This window comes from Opisthorchis viverrini, assembly GCF_000715545.1.
Source record: "Opisthorchis viverrini unplaced genomic scaffold opera_v5_163, whole genome shotgun sequence".
Classification (NCBI taxonomy): Eukaryota; Metazoa; Platyhelminthes; class Trematoda; order Opisthorchiida; family Opisthorchiidae; genus Opisthorchis; species Opisthorchis viverrini.
Window position 1 is genome coordinate 981,846 of NW_008751821.1, and position 19,402 is coordinate 1,001,247.

A 19,402-nucleotide genomic window follows, 5' to 3' on the forward strand; every position below is an offset into this window, starting at 1 on the left:
CCCCCTCTTTTCCTCTCCTCTTCACTGGAGGGCTTTTATATAATTATAATAATAATTGTATAATTATATAATTGTATAATTGTATTAAAAGCCCTACAGTGAAGAGGAGAGAAAAAGAGTGGGTGAGGGGGGGGACCTAGTACTGGCCTATGGCAAGTATATAACTAGACAAACCTTATGGTTGTACGGCAGTGAAGTATCAGTGCCAACACTGTTGCTGTCTTTGATGATGATGATATGCTTGCTTCGCGTGTCTAATGCCCGGAGTTCAAATCCTGGCACGCCAAGGATATGCATTGGTGGTGGGCTCTACTGGGAGTGAAACTGGAATCCAATCTTCCCTCCTTGGTGGTATCCACTGAAATAATTGCGCCAGGACAGGAAGAGGGCTGTTCAAATGAGAGTGATGTGCATGTGGATTGTTCTTCGGTAGATCATTGGAGGGGCCATTATGCCATAGTTTGTTGTCGGGCCTTGCATTTTGCTGGCTGCTAAAACATCTTTCCAAAAACTTGGGCCGCTCAATAAAAGAATGGTATCTCCCTGCCCATGCAGCTCCCATTGAAGTCAGTCTTCTTTAACTGGGTTGGCCGTAGTGACTACTGTGCGTGTCATACTAGTCCGACGGTTGAGCTTGTACTCTGCCAAGTTTTGACAGAGTCGTCGACCCACTTCACATGTTTTGGTTCAAAAGACCTAATCCCTCAGTGCATCTGCGCAAAGACCGGTCTCTATATAATCTCCAAGAACCCGATCAACACGATGACGACAAAATCGTTCACTTTTGGTATCTTTTCGTTGCCTAACTGCAATGCTACTCGAAGGAAGCACGAGGGCTGAGATACTGTCAGGTTGCCCAATCCTAGACAGGGTGGGTCGAGAGGCAGAAGACAGGTTATTGCTGTAACCACTGAGTCATCTCGTCCCCTTTTTGTGCTGATGGCGCTGATATGCGAATTCATAGGGACCACAGACCCACAATCTTCAGTAACATACATTCCTGTATTCAGATCACTGCTGTTTGTCCAAAATACTGGTAAACGTAAAGCATTGGAAGGCGTAACAATAAATTAGTCTTTCATCCTATGGGTATGGTCAATCTATGCTGAAGGCCATAAGCACTGTACAACTACTTCCTCCTTGTTGGAAATCATCAACGTACATCTTACGAGCCTCTGGAGAGATTCGAACTCAACCTCCGGCTAGTAGTTGAAGGCAACCGCTTTCCCACAACAGGCTGATCAGCAGTGTAATTGGTTTGAAATTAGACAACAGAGTGCCTCATCCCTCAGCTACAGGATTTGCATAGCATGGTCATGTGTTGACTGACTTTTAGAGTGACGGCTTCTCAGCTGGAAGGTTCATTCGTCGAGTTAGTTATTCTTCCTCTGCCCTACTTGTGATTGGCTGCCCTTTGTATTGTAGTGGTTAACGGCCCTATGGAGTCTCTAGTGAACAGAGCAAATTACTAATATAAGCCAGATACAAAGTCACAAGGAGAAAAATCCAAGTAAATCTTGACTCACAGTTCAAAATAGGAGATTCCGTAGTTCCACATTCCGTTGAACCACCACACCAAGAATAGTTCTGTCTTCCTGGCATTCCAGATCTCCGGTGATCGAAATGCTAATCCACAATTGTGAATATATTAGGCCGGTGTTTGCATCTGAAATGTTTGTTCACGTTTAGCGTTAGCAGTGGTCAAATATAGTTTAACGGCGGTCACAACAACAGTCACTCGGCAAGTCTCAAAGTCACGTTGGAGCCAACAAGCGGGCGGTAGCGGTTGTATTTCAGTAAAACAAACTTTTGTACAGCGACGTGACTGATAATGATGGGAAAAAAGATAATACTGAGCATGAAAAAGAGCAGTTTACAAGTGCTACAGTATGTTCACATCATCCCGTGTCCTTTCTCTCAAACCCAATCTGTGTCGACCTTATCCACCAACCAGGCTCCTGTCCCATTTTGAATGACTTTCAAACCGTCTGTTGCCCTAGGACTTGTATCAGTTGTCCTTTGTTCCAGCACGCTAGCGATGAGTTCTCCAACGCCGTTCATAGCTGTGGGGTTGCTCCCGTCCTCCAGATGCCCGGTATTTCTAGGCTTATTTTCTTTTTTAGTAGGTACTTGGTGTTTTGTATCGCGTTGAACGGATTAACTCATATTGGAGTTGTTAGGAGCAAGTGTCATTCAACGTCCATATCAGACGTAACGACCCTTGTGTGTGTAATAAATATATCACTTAGATGGAATTCACATCGTATCACGCCCATGTTCATTGATTTTTCTGCATTAGGTCGCGAATTTTCCCGCATAGCAGTGACCTTCTAATCCGCCCTTTGAAGTATTTTGACTTATTTTGTGAATCAAAGTTTATTGTGTTTATATTTTTTCAGCTTGATCCAAGACCTTGTCAAAGAACGGTTTATACGATTTTGGACAGTAGACCATGAGTCGCTTGATCTCGAAGGTACTCGGTTGCTATTCTCATCTAAACCTTCCTAGGTATTTTGTCTCACGTCGTATGATGGCATTGAGGACACGTTTCAAAATTTCGCCGATCACAGTCTTGCTGACATAGTATCCGATTTTCATTTGACTACCTTAATGGATGATGACTTCATCGCCGGTTTCTGTACCAAAGGTACCCACATGTGCCTTGTGATTTTGTTCCGAGTGCAGCTGTATCAATTTGCTTGTCCACTATGTCGCCTGACTTCAGTGCATTCAGTCATAATGCTCCTTCAATCAGCGAGTTTATCCTTGCTCACTATAAAGGCTCACAGCACGGGGACACTGGCGTTTTAAAATATTGTAAATCACCGTCACGACTGACTTTACGAACACCAACTCCCGTATGGTTCTTTAGTGCTCCTGTGCTGTTCTCTTACGCACTTTCCGCCGTTTGACATGTAACAGCGTGCTACCCACTCGCTTAGTAGCCCTACAGTGATGTTCTTCTGATGTTAATATCAGAAGAGCCGTTAAATCTACTACCACCCAACCGCTCCTCGGTGGGTTCTGTTTGACCTCCCGATGGCTTCAGACAATAGGGCTTTTCCTATTTGTTATCCCGTGTCCTTTCTCTCAAACCCAATCTGTGTCGACCTTATCCACCAACCAGGCTCCTGTCCCATTTTGAATGACTTTCAAACCGTCTGTTGCCCTAGGACTTGTATCAGTTGTCCTTTGTTCCAGCACGCTAGCGATGAGTTCTCCAACGCCGTTAATAGCTGTGGGGTTGCTCCCGTCCTCCAGATGCCCGGTATTTCTAGGCTTATTTTCTTTTTTAGTATGTACTTGGTGTTTTGTATCGCGTTGAACGGATTAACTCATATTGGAGTTGTTAGGAGCAAGTGTCATTCAACGTCCATATCAGACGTAACGACCCTTGTGTGTGTAATAAATATATCACTTAGATGGAATTCACATCGTATCACGCCCATGTTCATTGATTTTTCTGCATTAGGTCGCGAATTTTCCCGCATAGCAGTGACCTTCTAATCCGCCCTTTGAAGTATTTTGACTTATTTTGTGAATCAAAGTTTATTGTGTTTATATTTTTTCAGCTTGATCCAAGACCTTGTCAAAGAACGGTTTATACGATTTTGGACAGTAGACCATGAGTCGCTTGATCTCGAAGGTACTCGGTTGCTATTCTCATCTAAACCTTCCTAGGTATTTTGTCTCACGTCGTATGATGGCATTGAGGACACGTTTCAAAATTTCGCCGATCACAGTCTTGCTGACATAGTATCCGATTTTCATTTGACTACCTTAATGGATGATGACTTCATCGCCGGTTTCTGTACCAAAGGTACCCACATGTGCCTTGTGATTTTGTTCCGAGTGCAGCTGTATCAATTTGCTTGTCCACTATGTCGCCTGACTTCAGTGCATTCAGTCATAATGCTCCTTCAATCAGCGAGTTTATCCTTGCTCACTATAAAGGCTCACAGCACGGGGACACTGGCGTTTTAAAATATTGTAAATCACCGTCACGACTGACTTTACGAACACCAACTCCCGTATGGTTCTTTAGTGCTCCTGTGCTGTTCTCTTACGCACTTTCCGCCGTTTGACATGTAACAGCGTGCTACCCACTCGCTTAGTAGCCCTACAGTGATGTTCTTCTGATGTTAATATCAGAAGAGCCGTTAAATCTACTACCACCCAACCGCTCCTCGGTGGGTTCTGTTTGACCTCCCGATGGCTTCAGACAATAGGGCTTTTCCTATTTGTTATGTGTCATTTTGTGGAGGATTTCGAGTTCTTGCTAAAATCATTTGATGCTTGTAGGAGGAGGTCCAGTTGGGTAACGTATTCTGAGTACTAATCAAGCTGTTATTTCTACGGGATCTACGTGACAGGTTCACGCACTTCGTGGGACATCTGTACTACTTGTAGGAACTTTCTATCGAGGGTATTTTGAACCACTTCTTGTAGCTTCCGCCTCATGCTGAGTTCGAGTGTTAAGTCCGTCCGATACAGGACGACTCCTGTTCCGAGAAACTTGGTTTTTGGGGTGGTCCATACAATTTCCGACTTCCCTCATGCTAAACTTCTTCACAGCACACCCCTTGGTAGATCGGCGTAACGAAACAAAGCAGTTCCAATCACCATTGCTTTCCGTTTCCATAGCATGCCAGCAACATATTCTTTTTAAAATTATTACTAAGTGATGCCATATTCCCCATCAAACAACCCCTTATCAGTCAACAAACCACATATGGCCAGTATGCTCCCGGCATACTAGGAGTTTTCAAAACACCCTAGTCAAGTAAGGACTACATTTCTCACTGTACATGAGCGTTCAAAACTTGACCTCGTATCTGTGAATGAAAGGTCTTGCTTCTGTACATTTCGCATCTCAACAGGTCGCTGAAATTCTGAGAGTCTCTAGATGTTGTGGGGCGTTTTGCATGTTTTACTGGTTATATCAGCTCCGTCGTGCATGCGAAGAGTGTAATAGCTGAACAGTTTGATTGAGTTTGCTTCTGCTCAGCCCAGAGCCTTGCTTGTTCCGATAACCAAAACGTGTCTTCGGTGCCATTGCCCATTACGGTGAACTGTTTTGGGGTGTTTTTATTGTGAAGACACTCCCAAGAAATTAATATAACTCCCTGATGGTTCGGTGCCTGGAACACATCACTTTACCAGGAGCGTAAAACGTCAACCTGTTAGTGATTTGGCATCAGTGGTACTCTGCCAAGGCTATTTGGACTCACACAATTCTGTGACTCTTCTCTTCTCTGACACTCATAGTGTTTATTGGAGATACTTTAGATGTGCACAGTGTAAAGTTACAAAAACGACGTGGGATTTGCTCTTCTGTTTATCGGTGTAAGCATTGTTTCTAATCTTTCCTTTCCATAGATGATACCCCTGTCGAATTTTCGACGAAATCAGTGAGGTCCGTTGCAGTATCAAAATATCACAGTCAACAGCCAGGTTTAAACGAACACTGCTTCGCTGTTGGTAATATCTACCCTAGGGCACTTTACTGTCCCGCATTGTGATCAGCTTGGACGATAACATACCATTTACGTGTATTTTTCAGGTGATGTCACCATTTTACCGCTTGAAGCATCCACAGCTTTTGATTTTTCCGTGGAGAAGTGTGAGTTCATGTCTTTTCTTTAGTGTTGGCCAAAACCTGTCCTGGCTGATTCAGTGCTAATGTCATCCTCTCTTTACGCCTACCATAGCCCGCCAATTCGATCACGTGACCCACTGAAATCCCCATAAATTACTAAGGACAATTATGGTGTCCGGGACTCGTGATTTCAGCGAACACCATAATCTCGTAGTTCTGTACCAGTGGAATCCTTTAATATCGTGTTCAATCTTGATAGCATTACAAATGTTTCCTCATTCCATACCTTTCAAGCCACGCTCACCTTCAAAATGTCCCCAACGGTGTATGCTGGCTTCGGATTGGCCTGTTCTAAAATCAAGGAGAAGCCAAGGCGCTTACACTACCGTAAGTCGTTTTTTGGCGCAAACCCTGTGTAGTATGACATTTAACGCCCGTTTAGCTCTGGTGTGGTAGGATTCTCAGTTGCCGACTCAAGTCCCTTGTTTCCTTGTGCTGGGTGTTATTCAAACTGATCAGTGTGCTGGACAAATCAGCCCATCAAAGATAGATGTGGTCGGGTTTTCTAAGTACTTTGTATCCAGTCGTGAGGTGTGGCGTTCAGTCCACGTTTCTCCGAAAGATTGGTGGAACGAAGTTTGCGAGGGGGCAGTGGTGATATAAATGTGTTCATTATAGTGATATTTGTGATTAACTAGCCTGTTCGCCGATCCGAGTTATCGTTTGCACACCATCCGGACGGTTGGTGTCTCACTCTTGTACAGACACTTCAGTAGAAATCTTTTTCAAGTGTGTATAAATAAACTGGGATGGTCCGAGTCTCAGTTCGCCACTGTCGAACTTGTAATGTCTCGATCAATTCAGTTCAATTTATCTGCTGTAAAACGTGTCGTATCGTTCAGCTGTAACACCCTTTCGGTGCCTAACTGTCATGTCACTCGAGGGAAGTACAAGGGCCAAGATGCTGCCAGGTTGCCCAAGTCCATACAGGAGCCATCGAGATGCAGAGATCGGGTTCGAACGTGGACCTTTCATTCAGAAAGTTCGCGCCATAACCACTGAGTCATCCTGAGCTCACTACTGTCAGTAAGTGAAGGGTAAGATCAGTTATACGTTTGGGTGACCATTTCAATGACATGGGTGTGTTCCATTTCTTCATGAAGTGTTCTGTGCATCTACACATTAGGGCGATGACTTTGACGCAATACTACCGTTGACTGCCCGGTTGGACTGTTTCTGTTAGTCCCATTAACGATTTTATCATCCTGTGTGGTGTTCCTCGTTCAGGGAGACAATCGTTGTCAACCTACCTGGGTTTATTGGTCTGAACTTTCGTTCTTCATCACTAAACAACTGTCTTCTCTCTTCAGTACCTCTTCCACTCACACATCGCTTGGCAAAAGACCATCACTTGGTAGACTGTCTTCCGACACGTGAACTAATGTATGGTGTATGACTTTAAATTTAGTGCATATCGGTCTATAAGGCATGGCGCTTAACATCGATTCGTGGCGCTCAAATCGTGAGGCTGGAGTTCGGTCGTCGTCGCTTCTTCTGTGCGTACTCGTTACGTTTTTTTTATTTTAGGGTTTCGGCTGGATCTCCGTACGCCCAAGTTCAGACGTAACAGTCGTCTACACCAGCGTTTGAAAGGGTTCCTTAAAGCCAGCCTGGATCCTATTGATTCAATCCGTGTTCCACCGGATGTATTGAAGCCCAGGCCTTGTTTAGTTTGCTGGTCCCCCAGGGTGGAACCCACACCACATTCAGAGTCGCGTTCAACTCCGCTACCCCAGTCGCTGGCAGCACACCTGACCAAAAACAAGTACTTCAAGGTACGTAGACTACTTCATCTACAGATTAAATTTGCATTTTTATGAAAGTAGTTTGAATAAATGGACCCTCATTTATTACTCCTTGAGAGTTTACTCTCACAGTAACCATAACATATAACATGTAGATGAGCGGAAAAAATCGAACAATAATTCACTCGAAAGATGCTGCTTGTATTTGGGGACCGGACGGTATAGTCTATTACGATATCCGTCGATCCCTGTTTGGATGCATATTGCTACGCTTGTTTCGTGTTAATGATGTTATTTTGGATAAATTGACGGCGCCGTAGTGCAAGGTTGCTCTAGGATATATGGAAGAAGAGCGCTATGGGGCAGGAGTGAGAGTAAATAGCAGTACCTCAGAGTTCATGCTTTCCAATGCCGATCATACCAAAGTGTGGCTGCTACTCGATGCCAGTGGTGTTCTTGCTGTCGGTTTCTATCCAGATTGCCTGAATAAGTGTCTTGGAATGGTTGTGGTAAGCCGGCACTAAGTCCCTTCCCATCCACTTTCATCCTTTTCACAATACGGATTTCGAATAAGCTGTAGTTTTAGGACGTTACAGATACTCTAAAGGAGTAGAATTCGATGCAGCCGCTGTGGCTAAATGGATTCAATGCGTGGAATAAAAAAGCGGAGTAAACACCAGACAATCGTCACATCCATTACATTGGCAAACGATATGTGTGCGTGAGAAAAAACGATCTGGCAGCTGACGGTAGCTCATGAAAACAGGGGCAAACGGGGTGGATATATCCGGTTGAAACGAGCTACTCATGAGTAGTTGATGAAAATTAATGTTTCATAACTGCCATGTATGCTAGCCTCAGACCGTCGACCAACTCCATTCACAGAAGAAAGACTCATATAGGCTTGGCGTTTGGTCCATGCAAGCCGTGCCATCGGTTGACCCTAAACTGAGTACTTCAAAAGTGGTTTGCAAAGTCACTAGCCGTGTAGCAGCAGGCCACTATTTCTTCCTCTTGATACTCTCAGCCAGCACAACATCAAATTGTCGCATCTGAATGACTGAGAGACTTTAAACTGTAGAATACAATTGCCGCCCTTCGCATAAGAGAGCCTCCAACAATAAACCCGCCACGATAAAACTCTCTACTCCATAGAACTGGTCCACAAAAGCAGAACTATCGATTAAGAAGACTAGCTCTTGCAGCTCCAGCCTCCTTGAATAGGGAAAATCGTGAGACGCGATCACCAGCTAAACTGTTAATCATATGTATAACTTCCGTATGGATTATATCAGCTCACATCCACGTTCCTCAATAGAATGGATCGTATTGCCAGTACTATGGGTGTTACCACGTAACCTCATGGACTTATCAATATAACCCGATGTTTACACCTTATTCACTGGCAATTGTGCTGCCATTGTTACTTGACAGTGATTTTCAAATGTCATTGCGATTGGACTTAGGGTCGTGCCTTTGAATGGTGATGATGTAAACGAGGGTGTAGGTAAGAAGTCACGTATTACCTGGTGACTTGGTCAGCATATGTTTCCAACGTGACAACTTTTCAACTACTCACTACCGATTGGTAAAGCTGTGATGTTTCTTGTGTGCTTAGCAATCACAGTCAACTACGTCCTCGTCTTAACCAGTCGTTCTTTCACGCAGTAAACAGATTTTCGCATTTGCAGTAGATCTGGTTCTCAAGGAGAGAATGCGATCCCCAGTTCACAAAACGACAAACATTGCACGTTTCTCCGACTACCTGTTGTTTGAGTCGACTGGCAGTCACCTTCGCTAATTTCATTTCCCTTTTTGTTTCATTATCCTTAGCGATATTTGTTTAGTTGGAATAGGTGTTGGTGTGACGTCAGGCGTTTTGCTCTGTTTTTGGCTTGTCAGTGAAGGTCTAGGCGAATAAATCGGAACTGTGTTGCGAAAATGACCGGTAGCGCTTTAAATATGAGAATAACCGTAGTTATATCTGCGTTCACATTGCTCTCACCCTATGGTTGCGCACGCTGCATGTATATAAGGGCCGAACGCGTACACACGCTCAGGACACACATTTGCAGCGATTTCCCGTTCATCATCGCGTTGCGTTATGCGGAAAATACCTGACGCTACCATAACCAACGACCGGATGCTAAACAAAGGAGGCCCGGCGAACGACCTACAGCTAGTTGAATGAAGCCATCGCATACTGTCACATATCCAAGTCTGTCTTGACATGAAGTGAAAGTTTAAAAGCTTTCAGGTTGTCGTATCGCCTCGTTATGCAACAGACCTTGGTCTTACCGCAATGTTGGTTACTTTGTCAAACCCATGGTCTTTGCGCCAGTACTTCGTTCATTATTATTTTACTTTTGTTTGTACCGTTGTTCAAGCTCAATCCATATGGTGTCAAGGCCGTTAAGTACTGTGTGGATAAGCCCATGTTATTCACTAAATCAATGATTCGCCCCTATTTCTCCTTTTGTATGGAGATTGTGTTACTGTATATATGGGATCAGGTCCTGTCCCATTGGCTATTCGTCATGTGCACTTGTTGGTTAAGATTATTCTAGTGGATTGAAAATACTAGAGAGGAAACTCCGTAGTGATCCTGTGATCACTCCTGAATCCCGCAGTGCAGCAACAAATGTCCCACCAGCCGCCGTCAAAACTAAGCACCCTAGATTTATCCCAACATCAACAACACTGTGGGCTGTGAATCGCATACATGTGACACAATGGATCTGGAAGTCATCATTCCCACCGCCTTTTGATTAGCTACGTTTGTCTCCTATCTGTTTTCTTGAGGTACTTGGGTTCTTTATTGCAGAAATTGCACATTTCTATCTTGGTCTGTGCTTCTTAACCTAGACTGATGGAAGTCGTCATTCGTACAGTCTTCCTTTCATTTATACCGACGTACCCGTGCGAATCGGGTTTCCATAACCGGTTGCTGATTGAAATTAATAGAAGACAGTAATTATTTGCGTTACTTCCATTCACGTGCTTTAGATTTTATCGAACTACCCATGGGGAGAATGATCTCGTTAATTGATATCTTTTTATCAAAGTCTGTTCTGTGTACGGGTTGCCTCTGTAGCAATTCATGCTTTTCTGTCTTCCACTTGTAAGCGGTTTTCATGCCGCGCGGAATACTACTTTTCGGAGGCAATGGCCCTCCGCAATACACTTCGTTTTGTGCGATTCAATGCGATGTAAGGGAAATGACACCCGAGTTCTTCTGACCAATACTTCGTTTTGCAACTCACATGAGTATTGCCCATCTGCTGAAAATCTTCCCCACGGCATAGTGCGTGCTTCGCCGACAGGTGCGTCTAACCCCGAAATGTCGCTTAACTCAACATAAGTAGTGGGGAATTTCCGCCCAAAATTCCAAAGCCACATCCCTGAGTAGAACTACTTTCGTTACAAGAGCGAACTTGTTGTATGTAGCAAGCATGGACTACCGTGATCCTACTGCAATTTAGATTTCACAACGTGTTCTGTGTTTGTAAATCCAAATATTATTTCCATATATATTTTCTAGTACTGGATAGCGAGAGTTCTCTTCCGTCGGACATTTCCAACTGCCACAAACAGAATAGTCACAAGTTTACGAATCGCTTAGACGACAGGACGATATTGGAGCGCAACAAAGTTTAGCGTCCTGTTTGAAGAAATCTAGGCTAAACCAAATGTTTTGACAGTTTGTGAGTTTATCGATCGGGTGGCAGTAGCATTGACTAATCTCAAGTATGGACCCTCTGCCTGAAACTCAGTGAGTCAGTCAACCTGCTTTGTTGATGTTTACCAATGGTGTCATAGAGCTGAGTGTGGACAGCAATGGTCATCAGTATAATGACCCACTCGGTGGACGCGGGTTTTTCTTGGTCAATCTACTCACTGACTAACTGTTGTTGGCTGGGTTAAATTATAAGGATGTGACTTTCTGTGTCAAGAATGTAGCGGAGCTGTAGGCCCTGGTTGCGAATTGTCCTACGAAAGTTTGAAGTCAAATTTTCCCGTAGAGCTTGGATCTAATGTGCGGCAACAAACTGCTCACTCGACCAGCAATTACCTAAATCACTGGACTGAATGCCTAAGCCCCTTTTTCTTAAGCTAAAGTCCATACCCCAAAACCTGTTTCTGCTAGGCAGTTAGCGGTAGATTGTATTAGCTAAGGGAGTTGATTTTTTGATCCGGACGGTGCCTGACTTACCTTTGGGTGATATCGTTCAACAGCACCTCGTTTTGGAAGTCAAGATTCTACTGTCCGAGAATCCCATTCAGCCGTGTAGTCATCGGTCATCTCTGGTTACGGCTAATTTTGTTTACTTTCAGCTGCGCCCAACCCTCACTGTCGAGCGCTGGTCCGAACCAGTTCACTTGCCCAACTTGTTCGATTCGCCTTTTGATGATCAACCAGGCTCGGACGTCAATCCAGACAGTGCGCGGTTGGCCTACACAATCCTTTCTGGTTTGGCTACTGGCATCGTGCCACCACCCAGTCAGAGTGTCGCCGTTCAGTAAGTACTAAATAAGCATTGTGTGTACAAGAGTTGAACACTTTTGCAATAAAACTACCAAGTGACATCCAAACAACCCAAAGACCCTATGGCCAATTGAACTGGAAGACTGATCTATATGTCCCAGACGAAATCGGGTCTTCGTATTCATGTGATTAATGCTCGAAGAGTTTCCTCTGACCAGTTCATATGAACAATCTAGACCACTGAAAACGACAATACCATGTTTTAGCTCTTACAGTTGCATGCTCATCTGATAGATTACACCTTGGTGAGATTGTCAAGCTTCAGTACTACAGTGCCGAAACCTTCATTCTGTTGACTTATCAGGAGGTAGACAAAGATCCGGCGGTCTGAAGGTTGGGGAGAGCGCGAATTTACTGACCGGAAAGTTCGTAGTTTCAATTCAACCTCTGCCTCTCGACTTCCCCTGTCTAGGCTTACACAACCTGGCAGTATCCCGTCCCTCGTGCTTCTTTCGGGTGGCATGGCAGCTAGGTACCGAAAGGGTGTTACAGCCAAGCGATTTTATTTTTAGTCTGAAGGCTAAATCGTACCATCCTCTGCCACTTGAGCGTGAAATTAGTGGTAGCGGCAATGTCGTTGAAATCCGGTCGCCCGTGACTGCCTACAACTCATTCAGTGGGATTTAAAAACTAGTGAATCCTGCAAAAGCTTGAAGCATTGGTGAATCTACTAGCATCAGTAATCAACTTTGTGTGCCCTTACTAACAGCTCTTCGACCCTTAGTGAAATGTTTTTAAATTCGATCCTGGAAAAGTATGTAAGGTAAGTGGAGTGGAGTAATAGAGCATCAATTAAAGGACCTCACGTTACACTAAACAGCACCGAGCTTGACTTCCTCCTTTGTTATTGTTTGCCATCCTATATTTGCTTATCATATTCATAAGTCATTTATTGGTTTCAGTGAATAGTGTACCGAATGCTGCTTCCGTACTCACGGAAGTCCATCACAGGGCTTCGTACCACAGGAACTAAGCCACAAAGGACATTTGCAATGGGTATTTTTCATACGCTGCTGTTTTGCAACTGTGTGACCAACATCTACACCGGGTACTGTTCCCGTGTTCTTGAAAACAATTTGATTTAATGGAGAATGGGGCGAGATGGTCCAAGTGGTTAGAGCGCAAATTTACTGACCGCAAGGTCCATGGTTCGAATCCGACCTCTGCCTCTCGACTTTCTCTGTCTAGGCTTGGGCAACCTGGCAGTGTCCCAGCCCTCGTGCAACCTTCTGGTGGCATAGCAATTAGGCACCGCTGGATGGTTTTTTAATAGAGAATCAGATGCTAGGTTGGTGGTTGTTTTCAAGGCGAGCTGTAGGATACTTGTGCTAGGTTTTTATGGGTTTCTGTTACCGGTTGCTGTTGATTTTAGGTGACGACATCGCTTGTACACAAGACTTGAGGATGAATACAGGTTCTCATGGGGTATGCTAAGGATTCGACAAAATCAGAACGAGCTGAATCTTACTGATGTTAAGACAAACCCGTGGAATTCCTTGATATATAAGATTGAGCAATCTGGTACGCCGATGGTGAATCAAAGAGAGTCGTTGTTTTAGCCTGTCTGTGATGCCGGGTTATCACAACTGTTTTGCTCGTGTTTCAACCCTGTTTGTCATCACCTATTCACACAGAGTAATCTCACCTTTTTTATTTGAACGAACCCATTCATTTGCTAGCTCACAACCCAACTTCCTTTTTTAAAACATACTTCTTTATAACTGGTTTCGGATACTTTTCCACCAACTGCCCACAACCTGCTTAGGACTTTTGAATACGATGAAGCATATTTTTTCCTTAATGTTTCGATCGCTTGCTGCATTTGAGTTTCGAACCGCCGCGGTACTCGCTCATTTCTTTCTCTGTTCGCTTTTCAGACCCAATCCTTGTGTTTGTGAGCCTCGTTTGGCCCCACTGTTTTCTCTGAATATTCGTGAAGCGACCTCCTTGGGTACACCATACCAAAACCCGGTATTGATCCAGTTAACAGGCCTTTTCATGCCCGGTCAAGTTGATGAGCTAGAAGGTACCATCCGGCAAGTTTTTTTTCGCTGATTGCTCCACGTATCCAGCACCTGCGATCACTCTTTGTTGGTTAGGTGTTTGATCTTGTCTTCTTGACAGTGGAAGGGTGACATGTCACCTGAGGCGTGCAAACATCCCCTACTTTCGAGTGAAGGGTTAGAACCAAACGAAATTCCACGACTTACTTTTTAGCAAGATACCACCAAATGATCTTCACACCGTTGCTAATACCCCAAAAATCTAGCAAGGAAGGCGGCATGTGTCGACTGACCCCAGCATTACCTGCATTGCAATTTTGGTTGATGCCTTGATATTCGCATATTTGTGTTAGTTCTCTGGCCAAGTTTTTTGTTCATCCCTCCATGTGGTACCTCCAGATGTTGACAGTTCTGTTTCTTATTAGTTGGAAGTCATCATTGCGTCAAACAACTCCGTACAAAGGCAGTTCCCTAATATAGGCTTAACATTTGTCATTCTACACCTCTAGGATGCTGGTGATCAAACGTCAATTCCTGCTCTTCCTCCACAAGCCCAGCTGATAGCGAAATCATCGGTTTTCTGTTTAATGTCTTAGTTGGTCGACAACTTAATCTGTGCTCTCTTTACCGATCAATCTTTTTCAGCCAGATCATCAAGCAACGATCCAACAGTCGTGGATTCTTGTTTTTTGCGACTCAGCCTTTCTCTCTCGGCCGGTCATGCAATCCTTGCTCCGCTGATGAATACAACGTAGTCGCAAGGTTGTTCATCAGTGATCCTGCTCAGAAATCACCGTTCGTGACGATAAACTTTAAAATGGGATGATGAGACCTCTTTTCTGTGATCCAGCTTATGCAGATTTTGTATTTATCTAACAATCGTTCGTTATTCACTGAGTATTACTTCTGTTTCCAAGATCGACATGAACTCATTCATTATGCTGGGAAGGTGTTTATCAAGCTTATATATGGGCTTTTGGAGGAACTGACTCGCTCACGATGGAAGAATAATCACCCTTCGGATTTGGATGATCTCATATTTTAAATGCCAGCAGACCGATTCCTACAAGGAGCTCTTACGAGGTGGAATTGGTCAAGGCAAGGTTACGTCCCATTCTTGCAGTGAAGCGTTGGCCAAGTTCCGTTGCGTTCGCAACTGCGGTCTCCGTAATGTAAGTGCATCAATGGTTAGATGCACCCGCACTTATTTAAACGCCTGTATGACTGCGCGATTAGTAGTTCAAAGCCATCCATTGTAGCCTCCAGCGCCTAGCTACCCACTGCTTTCCCCACATCGGTGATCGAAAGTGTAACGGCTAGAACCACTACATGATGTTCATACGAAGGCTTGTTTATATCATTTACCATATTAACGGAAGTGCCTGTCTTTTTTTCAATTGTAAGACCGACGTGTCATGTACACGTGAGTACGATATTCCCCAGTGTGTGAGGTACTTCCGAGGTACTACCGATTCTTTACCAAGCCCTTCTGAAACGATACTTCCGAAATGCTTCCGATTTGCTCCCCATAGGTTTAAGTGCTTGTTGGTACTCTCAGTGCAGTGGACTTCCCTCGTTTTACACACCAGTCTATCGTTTTGATATAATTGGCCCCGTGAAACGTGGTTCTCTAATATTGTTCCACCTTGGTCCTATCGTGTGAGGTTTATGGTCAGGTTAGTCGACTGTTAGCCTTGTTTTCAAATAGAGGTCGCCAGTTTTATCTCACAATCAAGATTTCATCGCCATCACACTGTTCATCTTCCTTACATCGGGGCTAGATGCCAGTACAGTGCTCTCCCAGAAAAGTGCGCACCCCCTGAACCGACCGAAATCGTACTATTCTTGAAAGCGCTCTTCCTTTAAGGCACATCCTTTGATTCGTACTTTTGTATCATGACTGTTACGAGGAAAATACATTGAGGGATTTTTCGCTCATTCCTGAGAAACGGAACCCAGAATGGATAACAGAAAAACAGCCAAGCTTCTCCGCCTTTAGTTCCTTCTGCTTGATGAATCTGACGGTCCTTGTAAGCATTGTAAAAGGACAAAAAGTTCAAGTAAAACAAACCAAAACCACTCAATGCTTTTGGTTTGTGCTTTCGCTCAGTTGTTTGTGCTCTCTTCTTCTGCGGAACACTGGTTTTTCCTTTATCTTCACGCAGTTTGCCCGTCGTGGGGCACGCAGGGTAGTTAGTCGGCAGTCTGAAACCTGTCAACAACTTTACCCTTGTATCTTCAATAACTGAAAAACTGTCTATCGATACTTTATTCCTGTGAATTTATACATACAGCTTGAAAACGTGCTGAACACCACGTGAACATATTCTGTTCGTCAAGCACTCCGTATAGTCTTCTACTTTCCACTGCTGCTCCAAAAGACTTGTCCACACAAGCCCACCTGATACTCTTCCAAAGGGGATCACTCCATTGGATGTTCGGGCTAATAAGCCGTCCTGCATCCATCGCGAGGGTGACTGCTAAGATGCACGTTTGACATTCGAGCGAGGAGCTCGGTTATTGACATCTCATACTAAGTATGGTTCCTAGTTTTTATCGACAGATCCTTATAGTTTGGAAGAATGAAGCTTGTGCCGCGCAGGAAGAGCCAAGTTGGTAGTGGGCCTTCGAATAGTTTTCAGTATCACTATAAGTGTAACGGTGATACTACTGATGGGAAAGGCACGGAACTTGTGGAGTCGCATTTGCTTAGATTTGAGCAACAGTCAATAAATATCCAGGAAAGTTCAGGAAGACGCGTTCAAGGAGAAGATGGATGTTCTGTTTTTGTAAACAAGATGCATATAAGAGTTTTGCTTCCCTGTCCAATAGTCTGTAACTGTTCAGTTGGGTGGTGGTGGGTTTCGCCAAGAAGACATACTTCGGTATATCCACTATCATGCCAACTGAAAATTTATCCTGGTCTTTGTGCATCACATTCAGTTGAGTTTCCCGTCAGCAGTAACTTTATTTACAAAAGTGTGTTCCGACACTTTCGTCACGAGTTTTTTTTCCGAACGCGATGGCCTGGATTACGATAGCCTGCGCAGGCTATCTGAGTCCGACTACGTACGTATGTTCAAAATTAACTTGCGGTAACCTAAAAACTCTTGTGTTTTCACCCGCTAGTTTGACTGTTATGCAACCTGAGTGACCTACTCAGCAGTGCGTGTATTTCTTCCTCCATACACACCTGTGTTCGTGAGTGTACCCAGCCTCTAGTTCCACGTGTATGATGTACTGGACAAAACGATCATTCAAAAAGGGCAGGCTTTGTTCGCGACCGTCGGTCTTATGGGGCTTACAGGTATATGCGGTCGCATTTGGTTTGTAGAAACTTAAGTCATAGGACTCAAAGTTGTCCCTGCATATTCCTGGGGATTCTAAGAAGCCTGAAGTCGTGCTACGCACTCAGTTTACTAGTTCACTTTATGGCAATGTATAAGTGTAACAGTGTTTCAAAGCGGTGTATTAGATCGGCCACACGAACGTGGTTCCACGTGCGACTATCCAGATGAAATTTTGAGAACTGGTCACATACCCTAGGTGAAATTCCTTTGAAGCTGGCTACTCTGTTCTCCTCAATAAAAAGTAAGCAGTTGAGTAGGGTCATATGTACTACATCCCTCGGTAAACTCAAAACAACGGGTGTTACCCATCACAAGACAAATTAGCACTCATAAATAGCTTGTGGGAGCTGCAGTTTTTAGTAGGATACTACTCGTCGGATTATGGACACCGCTAGGAACGTAATAATAATCGTTCAGCTGTAGCACCCTTTTGGTGCTTAGCTGCCACACCACCCGAAGGAAGCACAAGGGCTGGGATACCGTCAGGTTGCCCAAGCCTAGACAAAGGAAGTCGAGTTGGTACCACGGACCTTCCGCTCAGTAAATTCGCGCTCTAACCACTTGGTCCATCTCGCCCCATTAGAAACATTCGTAGATTACTTAGTCTTTCGTCAAATAAGCAACTTTATAGACAATCACACTCTATGTTTTGAGATAGCGCACATGATTTTGGAAGAATAAGTGCGAATTTATCTGATTGGTTTCTCAAGCAATGACAAATGTTCGCCGCGACGAAACCCTTACAGCCAAATTGAGCATAAATTTCATGCTTGTTTCAGTCCCTCTTTATCCTTACACGCAGCTTGACTACCTGTGTGACTGCGTACCAAAAGAAGCTACTACCACTTCGAACGCGTTTCCCCTCCCCCCATGAGTCGGCAGTCGTCAGCACTGCCATTTCGCTCATGTGACCTCTTGTAAAGAACTTTGTTTTTAGATGGATCCACAACGCAGACGCTGCTGTTCGGTTATCTGGTGTTCTCACTTGCCTTCTATCCTATCTCTTACAGAGATAGAAGTGAGTGCTCCCTCCCAGGTCTCACCCACTAGTTCAGGATGACGAGCAATTCAACAAATGAACTCCCAAACGTGTCATCGTTTCATTCGACGCAACACTGAAGAGCATAGCGAATTAATAGATGTTTCAACAATTGAGCTGGTGCGCAGCTTAGTGTTGCGTAGACAGAGGGCTCCAGCCGGCAGTCCGTCGAACTATCGCTACTTCTGTGACCCACTGGTTGTCCAGTCGTCTGAGAAAATCAAATGTTTGATAGAAAACTTCTTCCAAAGGCGTGAATCATGGTTCCCGTATTATGGCGGACGTTTTCAAAACCAAAGTTATGAACTTGACACATTCTGTCGTTTGTTACCGTCATGTCTGTTCCGTATTCTTGGTTGGATACTGGTAACCGGGTTGCAAGCTTAGCTCAAAGTAACACAAGTGCTGCCATTACTTTATCAACTACTTTTCTTTCAAGCTACGTGCTGCCTCCTTGTTTTTGCTTTCCGGTCTATTTGGTAACGCCGAAATCGACCAACACATTCAGAGAGGCAGTTAGTCAAGATGGTTTCACCTCACTTTGTCACTTTCTCAAACTGTTACTTCTTTTTTGTTGCTTTTTGCTATTATGCATCCATCCCCGATGATGAGCACAAACTAACGGTAAATCTGGTTCAATCCTGATATGAGGAACCACTTTAGAAGGAATCAATAAATAACGTCAATTCTGAAGGCATGTACAGTTTGATGAGGGCGCAGTACACGGTAACTACTGAAGCTGAAAAAAGGATCGGTAGCGTGGCGCTTATCCTATTGTGTCTGTTGGTGTCACTGAGTTCGGGTTCGAGATAAAGAAATACTCCGGTTTGATAGCATACATACTGGAGCTGTGTAGTTCAGTGTTGTGTATGATGGGTGAGATTGTCGAAGTCGACAGGACCAGCTCAGTTTCGTTCAGTCCTGCCGAAGAGTCTTCGGTCGAAGATGATCCATTGAGTGACTGGCTGTACTGTGGATCAAGCAAGGCAGGTAATCTTTGAGTTGGAAAGGGTGATGTACCACAGTTCCAAAACATGTTCCCTCTTGATTCCGGTACACT

At 44.3% G+C, this 19,402-nt stretch overlaps 1 protein-coding gene across 1 annotated transcript; it reads left to right on the plus strand.

Moving 5' to 3' along the window:
* Positions 1 to 2,449: 2,449 nt before the first annotated feature.
* T265_14253 (hypothetical protein) lies at positions 2,450 to 14,835 on the plus strand (the record flags this gene model as incomplete). Its single annotated transcript, XM_009172770.1, has 7 exons — positions 2,450 to 2,473; positions 3,682 to 3,820; positions 5,564 to 5,623; positions 7,187 to 7,434; positions 11,740 to 11,924; positions 13,828 to 13,986; positions 14,599 to 14,835. 7 exons carry the CDS (start codon positions 2,453 to 2,455, stop codon positions 14,777 to 14,779), a joined length of 993 nt encoding a protein of 330 aa, XP_009171034.1.
* Positions 14,836 to 19,402: the final 4,567 nt, after the last annotated feature.